Below are 18,364 nucleotides of genomic sequence, written 5' to 3' on the forward strand. Positions count from 1 at the left end.
GTAACTGACAATGTCCTCTTCCGGCAGCCTTTAATAAAGCAGGTCAGATTCCTGGTGAGGGGGTTAGTCATGGAAGTGTGCGTTCAGAAATCCAAGCTATCTGCTGCCCGTGAAACACGCACACCTGCAGCCTGCTGGCTGTCTTAGCCACTGTAATATGGAAGGGATTTCAGCTGTATTACTCTACTTGAGCTGCTAAGTGCTACACACAAGTGTATTTCCATTAAAACAAGTACATTTACAAGCAGACCACCTAACAAAACGCTTTGGCCACTGTATAAAAGCTATAAAGTAGAGACAGCTACTTCCTTCCCCTTCAGCAGTTTGACATTTGCAATAAGAGCACTTACAGGCTCCTCGGCTGCCATTTGTGGCAGGTCCTGGAAGTCACCTGCCATCCCCCAGAGACAGCATGCTGCCCTTGCTGTGAAAGGGAACATACACATCTTTCCCTTTGACAGTGAGCAGTGCTGGCTCTCCACAGCAAACGAAAGTCAGGCACAAAATAACTGACACTGAACTAATCCATACAAGCATCTGTGATAGCGTAACTACGGAATGGGGGAAGGATGCTTGCCTCTAACTTCTACTGGTCTCTTCCCTATAGGTTTGGGGTGCAACTGCACCAGAAAAGCCACCTGAGCCTGCTCCTGTTTTTGCCTCAGAAGGCAGTTCTACTACACGCTGCTCGTCTTCTGTGCCCACAGGCCACCAGAGCCATTTGGAAAAGCCTCGGGAGAGTACGAGGGCTCCCCCGCTGCACCTGCGTTCCGAGTCCGTCCCTACTCAATCCTCCTACAGCTTTACACCCCCTGTCCCACCTGTGAGAACACTGGAGAGCAAAATCGCTGCTGCCATGCACTCAAATAACACGGATGCTATCAACAACTCCAACTATCACGCCTTCCTGGCTTCCTCCATGCTGGCCTCCTCTGTGGAGGAAGCCCTGCTGCCGCCGCCACCACCTCCGCCCCCCAAGCATGCTTCTCTGCAGTCCGTCTACGTGCCGCATCCCAAGCCAGAGAGCATCCCGGAGCCCTCTGGGCCAGACAACTACCTGCACCACAAGCCGACCTCCATCCATACGTACAGACCTGAGAGTGTTCCTCCTCACATCTCCTACCACAGCAAACCCGATCAGCACCAAGCCTATCCTCCTCGCTCTGAGACACCCACTTCTGCAGGCACTCGCTACAACACCTACACAAACCAAGGAAAAAGCACCTCAGCTGTCCACTCCAAGCCGCGCAGCCGGACGGAGTTCGTGTCCTCGGTGAGCCCGACGGGCCTGCGTAACACCAGCTATGCTGAGGACGCCCCACCCTACCCCACCATCCGAAGGGTTCAGTCGCTGCACGTCCCCACCCCGGCTGCCTCTGCTATCCGCTCCGTTCCCATTTCGCGAACCGAGGTGCCTCCGGACGACGAGCCCGTGTACTGCCCACGGCCCCTCTACCAGTACAAGCCATATCAGCCCCACTCCGACTACCACGTAACTCAGCTGCAGCCTTACTTTGAGAACGGGCGAGTCCATTACCGGTACAGTCCTTATTCCAGCTCTTCTGGATCTTCTTATTACACCACTGCTGACGGGAGCTTCTACGACCTGGACCCCTACAGCACCGTGCGGGCCAGGCCCTTCCACCCCCTGCCCAGCCGGGACGTTGCCTCCTACGCCTCGCGGCTGCAAAGCAAAGGCCTGTACCGCTACCCCGGCTTGTCCGCCTACCCGCGGGGCGGCCTCATCAGCCACCTGGCTGGCAAAGAGCACAGCTTTATCAGCAGAGACGTGCCTCCTGCCCCAGACATCAAGCACATGTACATGTCGTGGGACCTCGAGGACATGGAGAAGTACCGCATGCAGTCAATTCGCCGGGAGAGCCGCACACGGCAAAAAGTGAAAGGGCCGGTGATGTCCCAGTATGACAACGTGGCCCCGCTGCTGCAGGACGAGCTGGGAGGACTGGATGTCATTCACTTGCGCAGCAAATCCGATCCTGGGAAAACTGGGCTCCTCACTGTGGCAGAAGGGAAGGAGGGGAGGTACCCCGCCAAAGCAGCTACACCCGAGGGGGATGAACGCTACTACATGCAGCACCCCGAGCCGGAGCTGGACAGAGCCCACTACCACGGGGCCTACGGGAACGGCCCGACAGAGAAGCCGTCCCTTCCACAGAAGCAGAGCAGCATCCGGAGCAGGAAGCTGCACGAGCCTGGCAGCAGCACAAACGAACACAGGACACACTTGCAGCAGGAGGGAAGCCATAGGCAGCCTTCTGAATCCAAAAACGGGCCCCCTTATCCTGACTACAGGCCTAAAGGCGGCCCCGAGCCCTCCGAGCCCGTCGGTTACCAGCACTCGGGCGGGAAGTACATCCCAGCGAACCAGGATACCCTGAGACTGAACCACAAGGAGGTGAGGTTAGCGGAGGACAGGCCAGATTTGGAAAGGTCTCGAGCCAAACCGACCACGTCCATGGAGAAACACTCCAGAGACTGCTATAAGGAAGAGGAGCACGTGGCCTCACCCATGGCACCGCCGCCCAAGCCTGAACGGAGCCACAGCCTCAGGATGCAGCACCCCGAATCCGTGGAGAGGGACTCTGCCCTCCTCTACCCGTACCAAACCCTCGGGAAACGCCAAAGCACTATGACTGTGGTGTCCCAGTACGATAATTTGGAGGATTACCATACCATGCCTCAGCACCAAAGAGGGGGCTACGTTGGAGGAGGGGGGTTCGTGCCCCCCACTTTTACCCACGTGCACAGTAGGACTTACGCCACGGCCCTTGGCCAGGGGGCCTTCCTCCCAACGGAGCTGTGTTTGCAGAGGCCCGAAACAGAGGTCCACGTTGAGTGAGCTGGTGTGGGGGGAAGGAGGGATAGAGTCTAAGCAGCCCCTGCTGGACAGTGGACTGTTTTATTTTTTCAGTGATGGAAAAAAAAAAAAATCCTGCCCCGATGAGCAAAGCAAACCCCCTTCAGCCCTCCCTCCCCCCCCCCAGCCCACCACTCACTGTTTTTATGTAGTAGAGATATAGCTTTTTCATGTAGTTTGAGATAACTGGAATGGTAAGGCAGGCTGTTGGCGCCCAGATGTTGCCAGAGAGGACGGGCAGAGCTGAAAGAGATGCTGCTGGGGGCAGGGGGAAGGGGAAAGAAGTTTTTCCTTCCCTGGATTTGATGTTGGCAGTTACCACCGCTTCCTCACCATGCCTCCGTAGTCCTGTGCATGATGGACTGTGCATGCTGCTGTTCTTGTGAGCCCCGTGTGTCGCCCTTCCCACTCTTAGCTTCCAAGAAAGGGTCTCCGTGACACTCCTCAGAGCCACTCTTCTACCCCCGCCGAGGTTATGCAGCACGAGGGGGTGGGGGGAGGCTTCCGAAGTATTTTCTTCTTGATAAATGCCAAGGTCCTGCCTCTCCCTTGAAAATTAGTGCTTAGGCATAGTGGATCTTCACTGCTTCGACTGCTTGGAAGTGGGTGGGAGCCCGTTTTGACTTCAGCCTGTGGAAGAGGCTCTGAAGCAAGTTCACGATACAGCACACTTCTTAAATTGCTTGCTTAACGAGTTGCTTCTGGCTACAAGAAGTCAAATTAAAGTTTCTCTAGTGTAAGCGGAGGCCAGCTATAGAAGCCAAGTAGGGCACAGGTCTACATTTCTCATAGCAAAAGAAAAAAACAATACAAAAAAAAGAAAACAAAAAAAAAACATGCACGCACACTTGGGAGCAGCACACCCATTTCACGCCGATTCCTCCTATACTGCTAGGCTATCTACAGTCCAGATTTAATACCACGTTGAGGCTGGCCAGACAGCATCCTCTCGTTACAAAAAAAAACAAAAAAACAAAAAAAAAACACATAATAATAAAAACCACTTCTAATAGCGTTACGTCCAGCTTGTAAATTGGAGCACAAGTTTCTAGCTGGGAATGACTGTGTAAGTGCTGAGTTGCCTGCATGCCCAGCTATTTGCCCAGGGCCAGACCCTGCAGCTCTTAGATCAGGGAGTGCTCCCAGTGACCCCAAACTGAAGGCCCTGCAGGACGCAGCTTTTTGTAACCTTTCAGTTCTGCGTTGGCAAGGGAATCCCTGTGAAGTCGTGGCACACGCAGAGTAGTTACGTGCTGTCTGTGCGCTGTGAAATAGTTTTGCCTCCCGTGTTGCAAGCGTAGAGCACGCCAGTATTCAGTTAGCAGTAGGGACAGAAGGCCAGTGCACTCTGTAATACACTAATAACGTTGTCCTAGGTATTTAAAAGCTTTCCGTATTGTGAAAGAAGCCAGGCACCCACTGGTGTGCAGCCAGTGCAGACTGGCTGCACACCAGTGTGCAGCAGAAGTCCCAGACTTCCCAAGCCTAACTACAACCCCACCTTACAAAGCACATCCATTTCATACTAGGCAGGGCTTGCACGAAATACTTGAGGTTTAGGACTTTTTTTAAATGCTCACTGAGAAATACCAAGGCCATTCCTGTTCCATGTGGTTGAAGAACTTCTCTACCCATTTCAAATCTCTGATGTTTTATTAAAAATCTGGAGGTCCTGCAGTTAGCACACAGCTGTGAAAGTTAAAGGGAACTTTTACTAGATTTATCAGATGGTTGGTTGTTGTTTTTGTTGGGTTTTTTTTGAACAAAAGTTTCATGGCTATTTTAGGGTTTTTAAATCTTAAAGAAAATGTGGTTCTAGTAGCTAACCAGTCTTTAGCTGTTTGCTTCTTTTACTCTTGTAGCCTTGTCTAGGGCTGTTTCAGTAACAGTACCTTATGGTCCTATTTTATTGTGCAATGTTGTTGTTTTAAGTGTTTTGTTTAGAAGAGTTGTTACATGTTACAGAAATAAATCTGGCAGTCAGAAAAAAAGAAAAAAAAACGCACTGTGATTCAGGTTACCGTAACCTCCTCGTGAGTAATTACCAGGTAGAGGGGTTTGTTTCTTGGTGGGGGAATGCTTTTTGTAATGTTTTCTTTTATGGGAAAAAAAAAAGATGCACAGAAAGGGGCCCTTAGGTGAGCCAGGCCACTGGTGCTACCTCCCCGGCAGAGGCTGACCCATCCCGCTTCCTCGCCACGAGCGAGCCAAGGGAGGCCGGGTTCAGGACGTGCGCTCCCCAGCGAGGCGCGTGCTTCCCCAGGACTGGTACCAGTCCTCAGCCGCTGCAGCACAGAGCCCCCCCCCCGCCCCCCCCAGCTGCCAGGTACCTGCCGAGGGCTCCGGTTGAAGCAGGGACAACGCGTTTGGTTCAGGCTATTTGGGATTCAGGTAACGAGAGCTGTAGGTCAAACCTCTCTCTCCATGGAAGCCTTAACTCCCCGCTCCTGCCCCCCAGCAACTCTCCTAACCTCCGTTTTGGCCTTACGTTAATCAGGACTATCCTTCCGCTACCAGGGGGCTGAACGCGGCCCCCACTGTTGTAAATGCCTCTCTGGATGTTCCTGCTCAAAGCCACCATCTCCCTTTAGATACCAAGTGCCATCCCCGGACACTTTCTGCTCCCCAGAAACCTGCCCGAGCCTGGGCTCTTCCACGCACAGCATCGTGCGAAGTGCCAGGTGCTGAGCACCCTCTCGCCCCCATGGGAACAAAAGCTTTCAGCACCTTTCAGAAAGAGCTCCTGGAAGTACACGTCTGTACTCCTAGAGGGGTGCTCCAAACAGCCTGCCCTCAAGAGCAAAAAGCATTTTCAAAAGAAGCACGGCAGAAAACTTAACCCAGCGTCCTCCCCGCCCTGCGCACAGCCACATCGGTGCGTATTTCCAGGGCTGCAAGCTCTCCGAGAACCAGGCTAACCCCTCTGTGCCAGTGTTGGGCCGCAGGTACAAGGCAAGGTTCAGGTACCGGCTTTCCCCAGACAGTCCTACAGCTGAGCACCTTTCACTGGTGTCACCACCCACCACAGCTCAACCGTCTGCAGTGATGCAGCAGTCAGCCCGCCTCCACCCCCCACGAAGCCATACAGTGAACTATGCAGCTCTGCTCTTGCGCTGTGGTTAATCTGATGGTCCTGAGAAGGAGGTTTTTTTTTTTTTTCATCCTCATTAATTGATTGATGATAAGTCAAAACATCCAGCTACATCCTTCCAAAATCACAGCCGAGCTATACAAAAGGGCACTGTGCATCAGCGCAAGGAAGGGAGGTTACACCACACGTCTAAATCAGGTGGATGATCTGGAGGTAAGTTCGTAGCTCAGTTCTTAGCATCCTAGCAGAGAAAGGGGAGAGACCAAGGGGATGGCAAGGCAAATAAATAAATCTAATCGCAAGGCCAGTTCTGCTCAGATTAATTCATTGCCTAGCCTTATCTCCAGCAAGATGACAAGCAGCTATGCTTTTAAATAATTCCCTTATACTTGCCACAAGCTAGCTACATCTTAACTTGCCACTTCCTAAGTTTTCAGCTGAGTTTCTTCCTAGTGCATGCAAGAGTTAGGGTCCAATAACGTACTCCAGCTCTGGTTTTCACCTCCACCTTGGAGCAGAATGCGTGACCCACAGGAGACCTTTCTTGGCGAAGGGGGAGTGCAGACATTAGGTGAGTAATGAGGACCTAGCCCCCTATAAAGTCTTAAGTAAAGCATTAATTTCTAATTTTTAACAAAACTTATCAGGTGAAATCTATATGCAGATGTGACAAAAGACCCACAACGTTGTGCCTGTGTCTTTCCAGAGATCCTCATTTTATGCTCATCGTTTGAAAGGGGTCAGCAAGGATTGCACAGTGGTAGTAAGTTGCTACACAAAACCAAAACCAACCTGAAAACACGCTGTTCCTCTTTAACCCCAGAAGGGACAGAACCTCACGTGTACTTTGCCGTTCCTCAGTACGTCGACAGGGCATTGACCGAAGTGATGTGTTACGTGTTAGGAAATCTGGATGAGAAGTAGTTTTACTTTCTTTTGTTAAAGGCGGCTTAGGCATGCACCTCTTTTCCCAGAACCTCGTGCTACGGAAACCCAGTGTTGAAAGGCATGGTCTGGTTTAAACAAACGTACGCCAGAATACCTTTGTGTGCAGTCTTGCCTCGTCCAGTTTGTTGGGAGGGTGGGGGGGTGGGAGAAAAGGGTTGTTTTGCAGTTCATTTTCCTGCTGTAGAAGACTTGGTTTTTCTTTCCCTGAGCCGCATGAGAGAAACGTCCCAGAAAGTCTTGGGTTACCTTTGGAGATCCCTTCACTTTAATTTATATAGTGTCTTTTTTTTGTGAACTGGTGTAAAATGTATATGCCGACGAGCTCATGTATTTTTATGTAAATATTTTTTGTGGTTTCCCCACTGCCCTCCTCTGTAAATATTTAGAATTCTCATATTCTTCTCACCTTGTATGATGCAGATGTGGTTTTGTTTCTGTTTTTTATTTGTACTGTAATGCAACAATCCAGACTGAAGTGTCTTGTGGTATTAAACAAAAGCAACAGTCCCACTGAGCTCACACTCAGATGTACAACTTGACAGCATTAATCAAGCCAGGTTAAAAAACTATTCCTTCGTGTTTGTGTATTTGTGCCTCTGCCTCATTATTATTTTTATACTGTATTGTTAATTAATAATAATAGAAAAGCAGTTCAGAGCCATGCTTTGGAGGGACAGGGCAAGGCCCTCTGAAGACAAAGGACACGGTGACTTTGTATTCATTTGCAAAGCTATCACAGAATTGCTCACCGTAGGACCCTACCACCGCTTATCTGCCCAGCTCCACCTGTGGCCACGACTGCTCCTAACAAAAAATAAACCACCCTGGGCTTTTTTTGTCTCCCTTTCTTCTCACCCCACCTGCCAGGGCAGGCAGAAATAGCTCAGCCCTCGCCCAGCAGGCGCAGGGCTGGTGAAGCTGCCACTAACAGATGGCACCGGCCACCGTGGCCTTCAGAGCCCGCGGGGGGATGCGAGGTGCCACACAGTTTGTGCACAGTTAATTAACAGCAAAAGATGATTAAAGGGAGCTGTGCTTTTAACATTGAGGGAAGGACTTTCAGGAGTATTTTCAGCCAGTAAATGCTATGTAATTTAGAAGTGCTGCCGGCAATAAAACCCAACCTAACCGTCCTCTCCGGGGGCAGCAAGCCCAGAGTTGTTCTGTGGGAGCACACAGGGGTATTGGGGCTCCTGCGAGCTGTCTCCTCAGCCCCTTCTCGTAGCCTCATCCACGCACGAAGCCTCGCTTCACAATCCAGGTGCACGTGTAGCTCACGCTCAGCCCCGTCCTTCAGCTGACCACCCCTGTCCTTGCAGGAGAGGTCCCACCGGCAAGCTGAGCAAGCCACCACCTCTGGTTTTTAACATCTGGGCTAGGGGGCCTCGGAAAGGTGGCCACACAAAGCAGTACCACGCTGCGCTTCGGTACGAGCAGTACCTCTACTGCACAGCCGTGCTGAAAGCAGCAGGCAGCGAGTTTTTCCTCTGCTGGGCACCCTCAGAGCCACTGCTGCCACGTCCAGCCTCGGAGGGGACGCAGCCTGGCTTCCACACGCTGCAGGCTCGCTCTCCGCCACCCCCATAGGTGCCTGGTGAAGGGCCAGCTGTTAATGCCCCCGACTCTGACGTTGTCCTTGAGACCAGCAAAGGGCAGGGGGAGTTAGCAAACAAAAAGCTCGAGGCTTCTGAAGGCCACTGCACAAATTCTCACTTCAGCTCAGGTGGTTGCGGCAGCACAACGGGTCTGCTGCATCAGTGTAGTGATGATGAAAAAGATCGGGCCAGGACCAAATCCGTGCCCGAAGATCTCAGTTTGGTGAGTAAGGGCACAGCAGAGCTCTGACCCCAGTGCCCCAGGAGCGTGGCCTCCCTCCTTGTTCTGGCTGTGCTTGCCCAGCCAGCAAGGACATGGCCTGGAGCAATCCTCCCACCAGCACAGCGAGCTAGGAAGGCACGAGCTGGGCCTTTCAGCTCACACCCAGGGAGGACTCAGTGCGTACAGGCACTGCTGGGAGCATTTCCCAGCTGCACAGCCGCCTTCCTCCTCGCACCACCGTAAGAAAAACAGAACAAAAGCTGGCGACACCCGGGGCTTCTCCACAGCCGCTCCCGAGCAGCAGCCCCGTGCCTGAGGTTTCCACAGAGAGCAGAGCAGATGGGGGAAGAGGGCTGGTTTCCCCCAGGTGCTTCCACCAGGCGGCACTGTTAAATCACATTTACCGCTAAAAGCCAACTTTTTAGACCATTTGAAAGGATTGCGCTTCGTTCTAGTAGTTTCTGTCCGGGTCCCCAACTCCTGGTACCTAGGGCTGGGTTTTTTTGGTTTGTTTCCCCCCCAAGATGCTGTGACCACCCAGCTCCCCAGCAGCACGCACGCTGCATCCCCAGCGCCCGGCCGGGAGGGCCGAGCTGTCGCTGCTCAGGAGCAGTGCTCGGAGCCCGCTTGCCAAGCTGGAAGGCAAACTGCAGACCTAGGCAGTTCACTGCTGCTTTTCAGAGGAGCCGTCAGCTGTTCAAGGACTCCGTCCCCAGAGGAACACTGCAGTGCATTTGCTTATCATCAGATGCGCTGGTAAAAGAGGAATTCAATGCTCAAAGAGTCATCCAGCAGCAACAGCTGAGGCTGGAGAGGCAGGGAAGATGCAGTGCTGCTCAGTCCCTCCCTCATCCTCCAGCTGGCAAGGACGCCCTGCTACAATTAATTATCAGATTATGCACCCAGAAGACCCCCCCCGGCCACAAGCACCAAGTCCAACATCTGTCAGAGCAACGCTCGTGCGGCTGCAAGAGGCTCTGAAGCCGCATGTGCAGACGGCGGCACGCAGGGTGCCACTTGTTGAGCCTCACTTCCCAGCACAGGAGCGGGCATGAGCCAGGCCTCGGCCTCTCATCCCCACGTTAATGAGGGCTGAGCACCTGCTGCAGGCAACATCCATCCGCCGGGTCCACACGGAGCAGGAGGAGAGCCCCAAAACGTGAGCTCAGGAGGCACGAAGCCTCCGACCGGGGAGGCTGCTCCTGCCCCTCGCCAGCAGGGCTTGACGAGGGAGGGACACACAAATCCCCCGGCACGCTCCCTGCCCCAGTGATCTCCAGCCTACTCCTCCACAACCACTCCCCTTCCCCCCCCCAAAAATACATACATATATATTATATATATGTACACACACACATATATGTATTTATCCTCTCTGGGCAGTTAGGTGCACACACACAGTGGGACAAAGCCCTCCGGTCAGTCCAGGGACACAGCTGACACCACTTTTAAAACAAAAGTTCTTCAGCCTACAGCAGGGCTCTCCTTCCAAGCTGTGACTTTGGCTCTTGAAGCCTCGCAACCACCCCAAACGTTTCAGCCTCCCCTGCTAGCCCCCAGCCCTGTCTGCCCACCCAGCCACGGGTAATAGCGCTCAGCCCAGCTGCAGCAGGGGACCCCTCAGGCTTTTTGCGCTGTACACAGACACGACACAGCGATGCACACTGCTGATAGATATCTGCTGTGCGGGCAGCCCCCAGATCCCAACAACCAGGGAGGAACAGGACCCAGAAATGAAACCTGTCCTGGCTTAATGCTGCAGGGCTGGGGTGTCCTGAGGGAACCTCGTCACCGAGCCCCCGCACAAACCTGGGGCACTGCAGGCTCCGGCACGCAGCAGCACTGCAGAGAGGCAGCTTTGGCCTCTCATCCGTCCCACCCCATCCTCAAACCACCAAGCTGCAGAGCACGAAAGGGTTGTTTGCCGGGCAACCTGCAAACAGCATCCAGTAAGTAGGGAGCAGGCCATCCTGTGGCAAGCAGGGGGAGACTTGCTGCAGTGCACGGTTCAGTTAAAATTGCCTTAACTCTGTCACAAGCATCTTGACCCTGAAAGACCAGAGCCACTGACCCCTGCTTGTCCCAGGGGACAAAAGCCAGCCCTTGGCCCCCAGGCAGACACCCTTCACTTCAGACATCCCGTCTGCACTTCTTGATCCTAACTGGCAGCCGAGATTTGGCTTCGCTTACAGTATCTGCCTTATCACCTGGCTGGAAACCCCTCTCTGCCAGCACAGGCCTCCTCCAGCCTCGTGGCAGAGCTGGTGTCTGATCTGTCTTGTCCTTACATCTCGCTGTGGATTTCCCTCCCTGCTGGCTCAAGGCCTCCGCCAGCAATACAGCGGCTGTGGCTCCCGGTCTGAGGAGGTTGTTTTGCTACAAAGGGACCAGAGTTCTTCCCAGTCTGTGCCAAGAGACACCCATCGAGCAGCAGAATCGTGCCAGCAGCTCCTGCTTTACCACATAACACCCCGGTGCTCGTCTCAGACACACACACGGCCCAGCACCCCAGTGCCCTTCTGCAGGCCGCAGAGCGAGGAGAGGCCGCCTGCACTCGGGAAGGAGGGGAGAGGTTCCTGAGCAGTCTCAGCCCTGTGTATGCAATTGCTCTGCTCATAGTGACCCAATATCTTCCCTGTTACACCACCCACTGCCTCCCCAGCACCGCAGAAAAAAAAAAAAAATCCAGTCTGATTAATGGGGGGCGATGGGAAGAGAAAGGCGAATCTCCCCAGATGCACAGCATCCCGTTACAGCTTGACAGAATGTAATCGCTGAGGCTTGCTGCCTTTCTGGACAAAGAAAAGTCACCCTTCTATCAAAAAGGTCACCCTAACTATCAAAGGCAACGGGAAAGAATGAGATCCTTGTACGAAAGGGCTGTTAACCCTAGTGGCAATTGTGTATTTAGAAAGATGCAGGGATTGCAGGAAGTGTGACAGCTTAGAAAGGGAAACAGGTGGCACAGAGGGCAAGGGGAAGGTTTTCAAGCAAAAAGGTATTCATTTTTTAAAGATCTAAGGGGCTAGAGAAGAACATTTGACTCCAGCAAGTGCTGGAACTTGATGCATTATTCAACCTGTGCGAACATTTGAAGACCGGAGACCTGGGAAGCCTCGAAGAGAACAAGTCACCCGGCACGTTCCCAGGTAGGAAGCGTGGGTGAGCTGTGTCATCGAACCGAGGAGGTGGCTGTGACGGGTTTGGTGGCTTCTGTCTATGCTCTGCACCTCAGCACCACACAGCAGCCATGTCCCCTCCATTCCCAGACTACGCAGAAAGTCCCAGTGAGCTCCACTGGGCACTGAACTGAGGATCTATCTAGGGAGAAACTCTTCCTGACCCAGAAGCGTCAAACATATCTAAAAGCCAGCCAGCACACAGAAATTCAGAGGAACTAAGAGCAATAACCAGGGCAATACAACACGTTCACAAAAGGCACGCAAGTAAAAATCAAGTCTCTCCCTCCGCCAAATCAGCACTCACCCTTGTGGGCGAACAATCTCATCAGCAGCAATATTCCAGGAGAACCTCCCTCTGCCGCGTTTTGAGTTGTAAATTCAAACACAAGATTTGGGAAAAAAAAAAAAAAGAATTAAAAAAAAGGCGCCAGACAGGGCCAGGTTCTCAGACAGGCAGGCAGGCAGCCAGCAGAAATGCATCCACAGACCCAGGCTTGCTCACGAGGATGGGAAGACATCTGCCTTGCCCCTCTCCCTTCTAACACATGCTTGCTTTTCAAAGGTTTCATTTATTTCATCAAGATCCTTGAGTTTTCTTCAGGCCTCCTTTATTTTCTTTCCCGATGGGCATCTTACCAGTCACCTCACTTAAAGGACTTTTTTCTTTGGTTTGCACCTTTGGTTTCTTTCCTCTGGACCCACTCCAACCTCTGCATGCCTTTCTGCCTTCACCTAGCCCCGAAAGGAGGGGAACTGGAGCAGGATCCGTCTTGTCTTCTGCAGAGGGTGGGACGCGGGTGAGGGATGGGTGCACAAGAAAAGATGTGAATGCCCCCCACAGACATGAACATGACAGCGTGTCGGGCATCCATGTGTCCCCAGACAGAAAAAGGGGAGGTTTGTTGACAACAGGACATAAAGCACACGTGCTGAGGTGTGCAGCTGGGTACAGGAGGTACTTTAACGTGCTACAGAGCAGTCACTGGTGTCTGTAATACAGCAAGAGAAAGAAGCTGGTCTAAACTTTCTCATATTTCCCCTACGCAAAAGACTATTTTGGAAAAGAAAACACTGTTCAAGAAGGAGCGCTTTTTAAAATGGAAAATGCTTTTCCTCAATCAGCAACACAACATCAAAGGCAAAACCCAAACCCTTTAACAACCCCCCAGACCCCCCAGCCTTTCCCTTCCACCTCTGGGACTGGTTTAAGCTGCAGGATGGGCACGGTGGCCGGGATCCCCACTGAGCTCTGAGCTCTGCCGCCCGCAGGGGAGGCAGGCGTCCCCTTTGGGGCTGCCCCCAGCTCCGAGCCAGCTTCCACAAGAACTGGGCACCCCTCAGCCCAGCAATGCACCGAGCAGGCGTTTGCTCAGATGCGTTTTCTGGACACCAGACAGGAGATTCAGCAGTCTGCAGAACGGCCAAGGGCTCTGAATGGTGACCCGAGGCTGCAGGAGCCACGTCCTGAGCCCCTGAAGGGCTCTGGCCGGGTGCTTGGTCATCTCAGATCCTTGTCATACACAAGGTAACTGATTTTCACCTCAGGTTTTGAGGCACAGGCACACCACATTCCCAAACAGGAACTGTGCCTTCTTAAGAGCCAAAGGGGTTATTTATTGCTTGTGAAGCGTATTGATACAAGAGCTATTGTTGCCATACAATCACATAAAGAAGGCTTTAAATTCACCAGTCTGTTTTCCAGAGCAGGATTTGAGTAAGTAACACAGGGGCAGACAGGACGCCATGGAAGACAAATTACTGAGCAGGGGCTGAGCAAGCGAGCACCATCCCTCCTGCACACAGGGTGGGAGCTTTGGAGCTGGGTAATAGATCTGCGTCGTTACAGACCATCATAGTGCCTACACACAACGGTGCAAATTGAGATTCACCAGAAACCTCTTTTCTGGCAATTCCTAGCTTTTTAGGACATCATTTTGTAACCTTAGGACTGTGCTTTTTGCGGGTTTTTATTATAGATGCAACCTCTGCTCTCTGCTCCTGCACACACATTAGCATTTTTCCACAGAGCATGGCTCAGCTCCCACCCTCAAATAGAGCAGCCTAAGTGGCCTTGTTCCGGCTTTCTTTCATCTCATCTCCTGCAGGATGAATAATGGAGTAGTGGTAAGGAAAAGAAGGCAGCAGACATGCCTGTTTGGAACTTCAGACCAGACAGAGGGAAGCTTAAACCCTGAACTGGCCAAACTGGAAGGAAGCTCCGTTGATTTGCATCTGCCCACAAAGAACACCACTGGGAAAGAAGCTCGGTCAGATGCTGATTTAAAGCCATCGTGAAAGGGAAGAGAAAAAAAAAAACAAGGAATTAGGATCACATTCTGGTTTTTCCCTGCAGATCTTGTGGTTTCCTGGGTGTATCACAGCTACGCTCAGATCCAGAGCTTGGGATGAAGGCCTGCCCATTTCACAAAGGGCAGACCTGAGCTGCACACATTTACACACACAGCTAGAGAAAGGCAAAGTGCAGGTGAGGTGTTAGTGCCAAGAGAGCCAGCGCAGTGCTTTAAGCCCAGCACACACCTCTGGGTGAGCTGGATGGTTGCCTTGCACAGAGCCGAGAACTCGGCCGAGTCTCCGTGGCTGCATTGGCCTCAGGAGCCCTGCGGGATCCCCGGGGCAGGCAGAGCCCTCTGGATATGATCCATGCTCACCCCTGGGAGCCACAGGAGGGTATCGTGACTCTCCCCATCAGGACGTGCCTTACCACAGGCTGGTTACCTACAAACAGCAAACCATGCTCACAACATTCATCATTGATAAACAAGGGGGTCCAGCACTGCCTCCTACACATCCCACAGGCCTCCTTCTCCCTCCTTCTCCCTTTCAGACCGCACACCGATGGGAGCAGCACCACCTTAGGTCTGGTACGCAGGAGCAGTCAGGTCCCGTCACCACGTCATGCCCACTGTGCCAGAGCCGTGAGCAGGGATCAGAGGACAGCAACCTGGGGTAAGGCAGCCTGAACAGCATGTGTGCCATCACCATGGGGAGCTGAATGCTCCCGATCAGCCCGCTTCCCCTCCTACATCATGTTCAGACTACGGGAGCCACAGAGCTGCATATCGTGGTATAGATGTTGGAGGTTTCAGAAGAAACTCATCGGCTCCATCGAGGAACGATTTATTGCTTGCCATCCTGAGCTGAATAAACCGATAGTCCCCAGTTTCGTTAATGTGTATTAGATTAGCACTCTTGTACTCAACATCTGCTTGATCTGTTCTGGTAGCATACATCATACGACGGCGGGGCACCTCACCTTGCAATTCTTCTTGAGGCTGCTCCCTGGTAAGGCAGCTCTGCAGCACTACTGAGCCTACACCAAGACGGTGAGCGACAGGGGGTCCTCGGCATCCGCAGCACCCGCTCTTCCCACCGTCACCCTGCTGCTAACAATGCTTTCAGTTAGCCTTCCTCCCAAAGCCTACCCTAGCTGGGAGTCAGACAAATGCCTGCCAAAGCTAAGCAATTATCATTTATCATTTATCAATTATTGTTATTAATCAATAACACAATAAGCAGTCTCTTTGAGGGCGAGTTTCAAGTGAACAGGCAGAGTTTTGGAAGCAGCTCTTGGACAGCTGAGAGTCCAAAGGTTTTCTGCCTTTTACCAAAAAAGATTTGGCTCCCATTTGGATGTTCCTGACGAATTTCCCCCTTTAATTACAATTTCCAGTGAGAATAGTGAGCTTGCCTGATTAGAGCACCTTTCTCAACTTTCCAAGCTTCATTAAGTGCCAGTCTGGAAGAACCAATATCAAACCCTGCATCATCTAATGCAACTCTAATTCTTCTCAGACTCCCACTAGACTGAGGCAGACTGGAGCAAGACTTAATAACCACACATAGTTCCTTCACATGTGAATGTCCCACTCCTGAAAAGGACATGAAGTGTGCCTGTCAAACACGCCATTCACTAAAGCATCGGCAAAGATGGATTTCAAAACACTTCAATTTGTAATTAACCAGGCCTTCTTGGGAAGCTGGCATCATCCCCACTTCACGGAAGGGAAAAAGAGAGGGCCAAGCCTGCTGAATTTGCCAGGGGTCAAACGGCAAGCCAGCCGTGACAACAGGACTCCACAAGATATTGGTGTCTCCATGGATATGCCATGAGTGACTTTATATTCCTGGCTTCAGAGTAGTCTCATATTTCATTTCTGCATGCTTATGTGAAACGGGTCAAATCTACAGACCCTTCACAAGTTCCTCAGCACTCAGCAAAGCCTGTTTCAGGGGGCTGAATGTTAACTTAGCCCAGGCATCAACAACTAAGGCAGGATCTTCAGCAGCTAATCAATTTTGAGAAGCTGAGCCTCTAATTGCTACTCAGAAATACAAAGCAGACTTAATTCTTGTTCGCTTTAGCAGGCGGAAGAGTAGGATGGAGAGCTGTAATGACCTGCGATGGATGCATGCCCAGCCTTTCTTACTTTGAGGGTCTGCTTTGGTACGCTCCTAGGGCGTGTGCACTAAAGCATCCTGAACATAGGCTTTGATACTCCACAATTGCATCAGCACTTGAGGAAGAGAAATGTCAAAGCAATTAATTTTGAAGAGGTTCTTTTATTCTCTATCCATTAAAATCCTGTAGAACATTTCCCAACTTAGGCTTTTCTGTAGAAAACTGACAGCATAAAAGTCCTGTTTTCTTCTAAAGAACAGGGAAAGGGAAAACTGAAAGCAAGAAATCAGAGATATGGGACAGAAGAGCCTCCATCCAAACTGCCAAATGTTCCACTCCAAATTGAAATGTTGCCCTTTTTTGTAGTAGGCAGGCTTGTTTCTTCTGGCATTTTCTATTGAAGTGACAGAAGTTTTATTAAAAAAAAGAAAGGAAAGAAAGAAAGAAAAAGCATTGTAAGAACAGCTGCCGAGTTACTTCTGCCAATCCCTTTACCTGCCTGCACTCCAGTTTTGCCAGCTGTAAGACAGAGATAATGGCACAGACCTGCCAAGCACTTGGAAATGACAAGGACTATGCAGCAGCCTGTTCGCTGTTCAGCAGCAGGCTTCACGTGACAGCTGTGAATCGTCTCCTGTGTACACAAAACATTTTCCATTTAAACAATCATTAAGGCTTTTTCTCTGAACCATAATCAACAGACGAGGTAACACTCTTCCCTTTTGCAAATGAACTTCTGCGAGGTGCCTGGAAACCACCTGCCTGCCACTGTGCATACCTTTCATGTATGGCCTAAAATAAGTGGCAAGAAGTCAAATTACTGAGCACCAAGGCTTGGGTGAGCAAGCAAGCAAACATCAAACCAGAGTCATTTGGCCCCCGGCCACCACCCAGTCAGCAACCATGCTGGAAAACAGCTCAGGAGTCGAGTCCTGCCTCTCAAGTCTTCTGCTCTACCCAGTAGGCCAAGCTATTGATGATTTGCTGGTTCAATTACATTTTCTGCTCTGTTCTTTCAGAGACAAAGTCTGTGGTGTTTTCTGCAAAAGGAAATCCATTATGAGCATTTCCCAGGATACAAGCGGCGCAAACCAGCTCACTGTCCTCGTGAAAAGGAACAGGAAAGAGACTGCGCAAGGCAATGGCTGACTCTACCTTTCTGCAGCCTTTTCACTTTCCTTTGCCCCAGCTGTTCTGGCCACATCTGAGCACTGCCGTAGCTCTTCTTTTTTCTGCTGAGCCTCACTGCCTCATTGCAAGTCATGAACAGCCTTCCGAAACTGAGTTAGGAAGAAATAAGTGCACTGTGCATTGCACGTGCAGTGAATTATCAAACCACTACTGAAACTTCAAGGTAAAACTGCATGAAAAGGACACTTCTTCTGAGGCTCCTCTAGCAGCAATAAATCTTCCAGCCGCATAGGATGGGAGGACACAGATTAAACTTGCAATGTATGTCAACAGGAGGTGCGTATGCTTGGCCAAATTCAGCTGTCAGTGTATCGCTGGGGCTTGCTGAGATCTGCGTGTTCAACTGCGATGGGAAATCAGCAGGTCAGCTGTAGAAACTTGTGCCCAAAGTCTGCAGACAAAGAACAGTCGAGCTTTGATCACAGCTTCCATTCCCCTTTCAATACACGTGGACACCACCCGGAATAACACCACTCTCTCCGTAGCTCAACACGGAGGCTTGTTGCAGAGGACTGAGAGTTGCTGCAGAAGAAGAGCAGCTGAGTGGGGGAAGAAAAGAAAGAGGAAAAGGGAGAAAACCAAGCAGAAATAGCAGGGCTCTTCACAGCAGGTATTTTCCCACCAAGTGATACAGAATCCAATTTAAATAATAAATGATACAAGCTAAATGTTTAATTTCTCCCTCCAAGCCATGCTCTCCCCGGGCTGTCTGCAGGATCATCCTGTTGGACACAATCAATGAGATATCCCTTCGCTACCCATCGAGGAAGCCTTCATGTGCTCGCTAAACTCATGGGCCAAGAGTGTCTGCAGCTCGACAGCAGTTTCCTACAAAT

General features: G+C 51.4%; 1 protein-coding gene and 1 long non-coding RNA gene across 12 annotated transcripts in view; one reads left to right on the forward strand and one right to left on the reverse strand.

Annotated features, from left to right (window-relative positions):
• The window catches only part of ARHGAP32 (Rho GTPase activating protein 32), a 262,127-nt gene extending 254,641 nt beyond the window's left edge, over positions 1-7,486 (forward strand). For all 10 annotated transcript variants that reach the window (XM_080567501.1, XM_080567509.1, XM_080567507.1 and 7 more), the window contains one exon: positions 608-7,486. In XM_080567501.1, coding sequence (XP_080423627.1) covers positions 608-2,860 — 2,253 coding nt within the window. In that variant the 3' untranslated portion in view covers positions 2,861-7,486. The remainder of the gene's footprint in view (positions 1-607) is intronic.
• LOC308182609 overlaps positions 1-18,364 on the reverse strand; it is a 40,719-nt gene that overhangs the window by 8,238 nt on the left and 14,117 nt on the right. Inside the window, exon 3 of one of the 2 annotated variants that reach the window (XR_013941934.1) lies at positions 16,117-18,067. The exons of the other annotated variant lie outside the window; for it this stretch is intronic. This is a non-coding gene — a long non-coding RNA (uncharacterized lncRNA). Of the gene's footprint in view, positions 1-16,116; positions 18,068-18,364 lie in introns of those variants that run through there. 2 annotated transcript variants of the gene reach the window in all.

Source organism: Anser brachyrhynchus (genome assembly GCF_964034855.1).
Source record: "Anser brachyrhynchus genome assembly, chromosome: 25".
Classification (NCBI taxonomy): Eukaryota; Metazoa; Chordata; class Aves; order Anseriformes; family Anatidae; genus Anser; species Anser brachyrhynchus.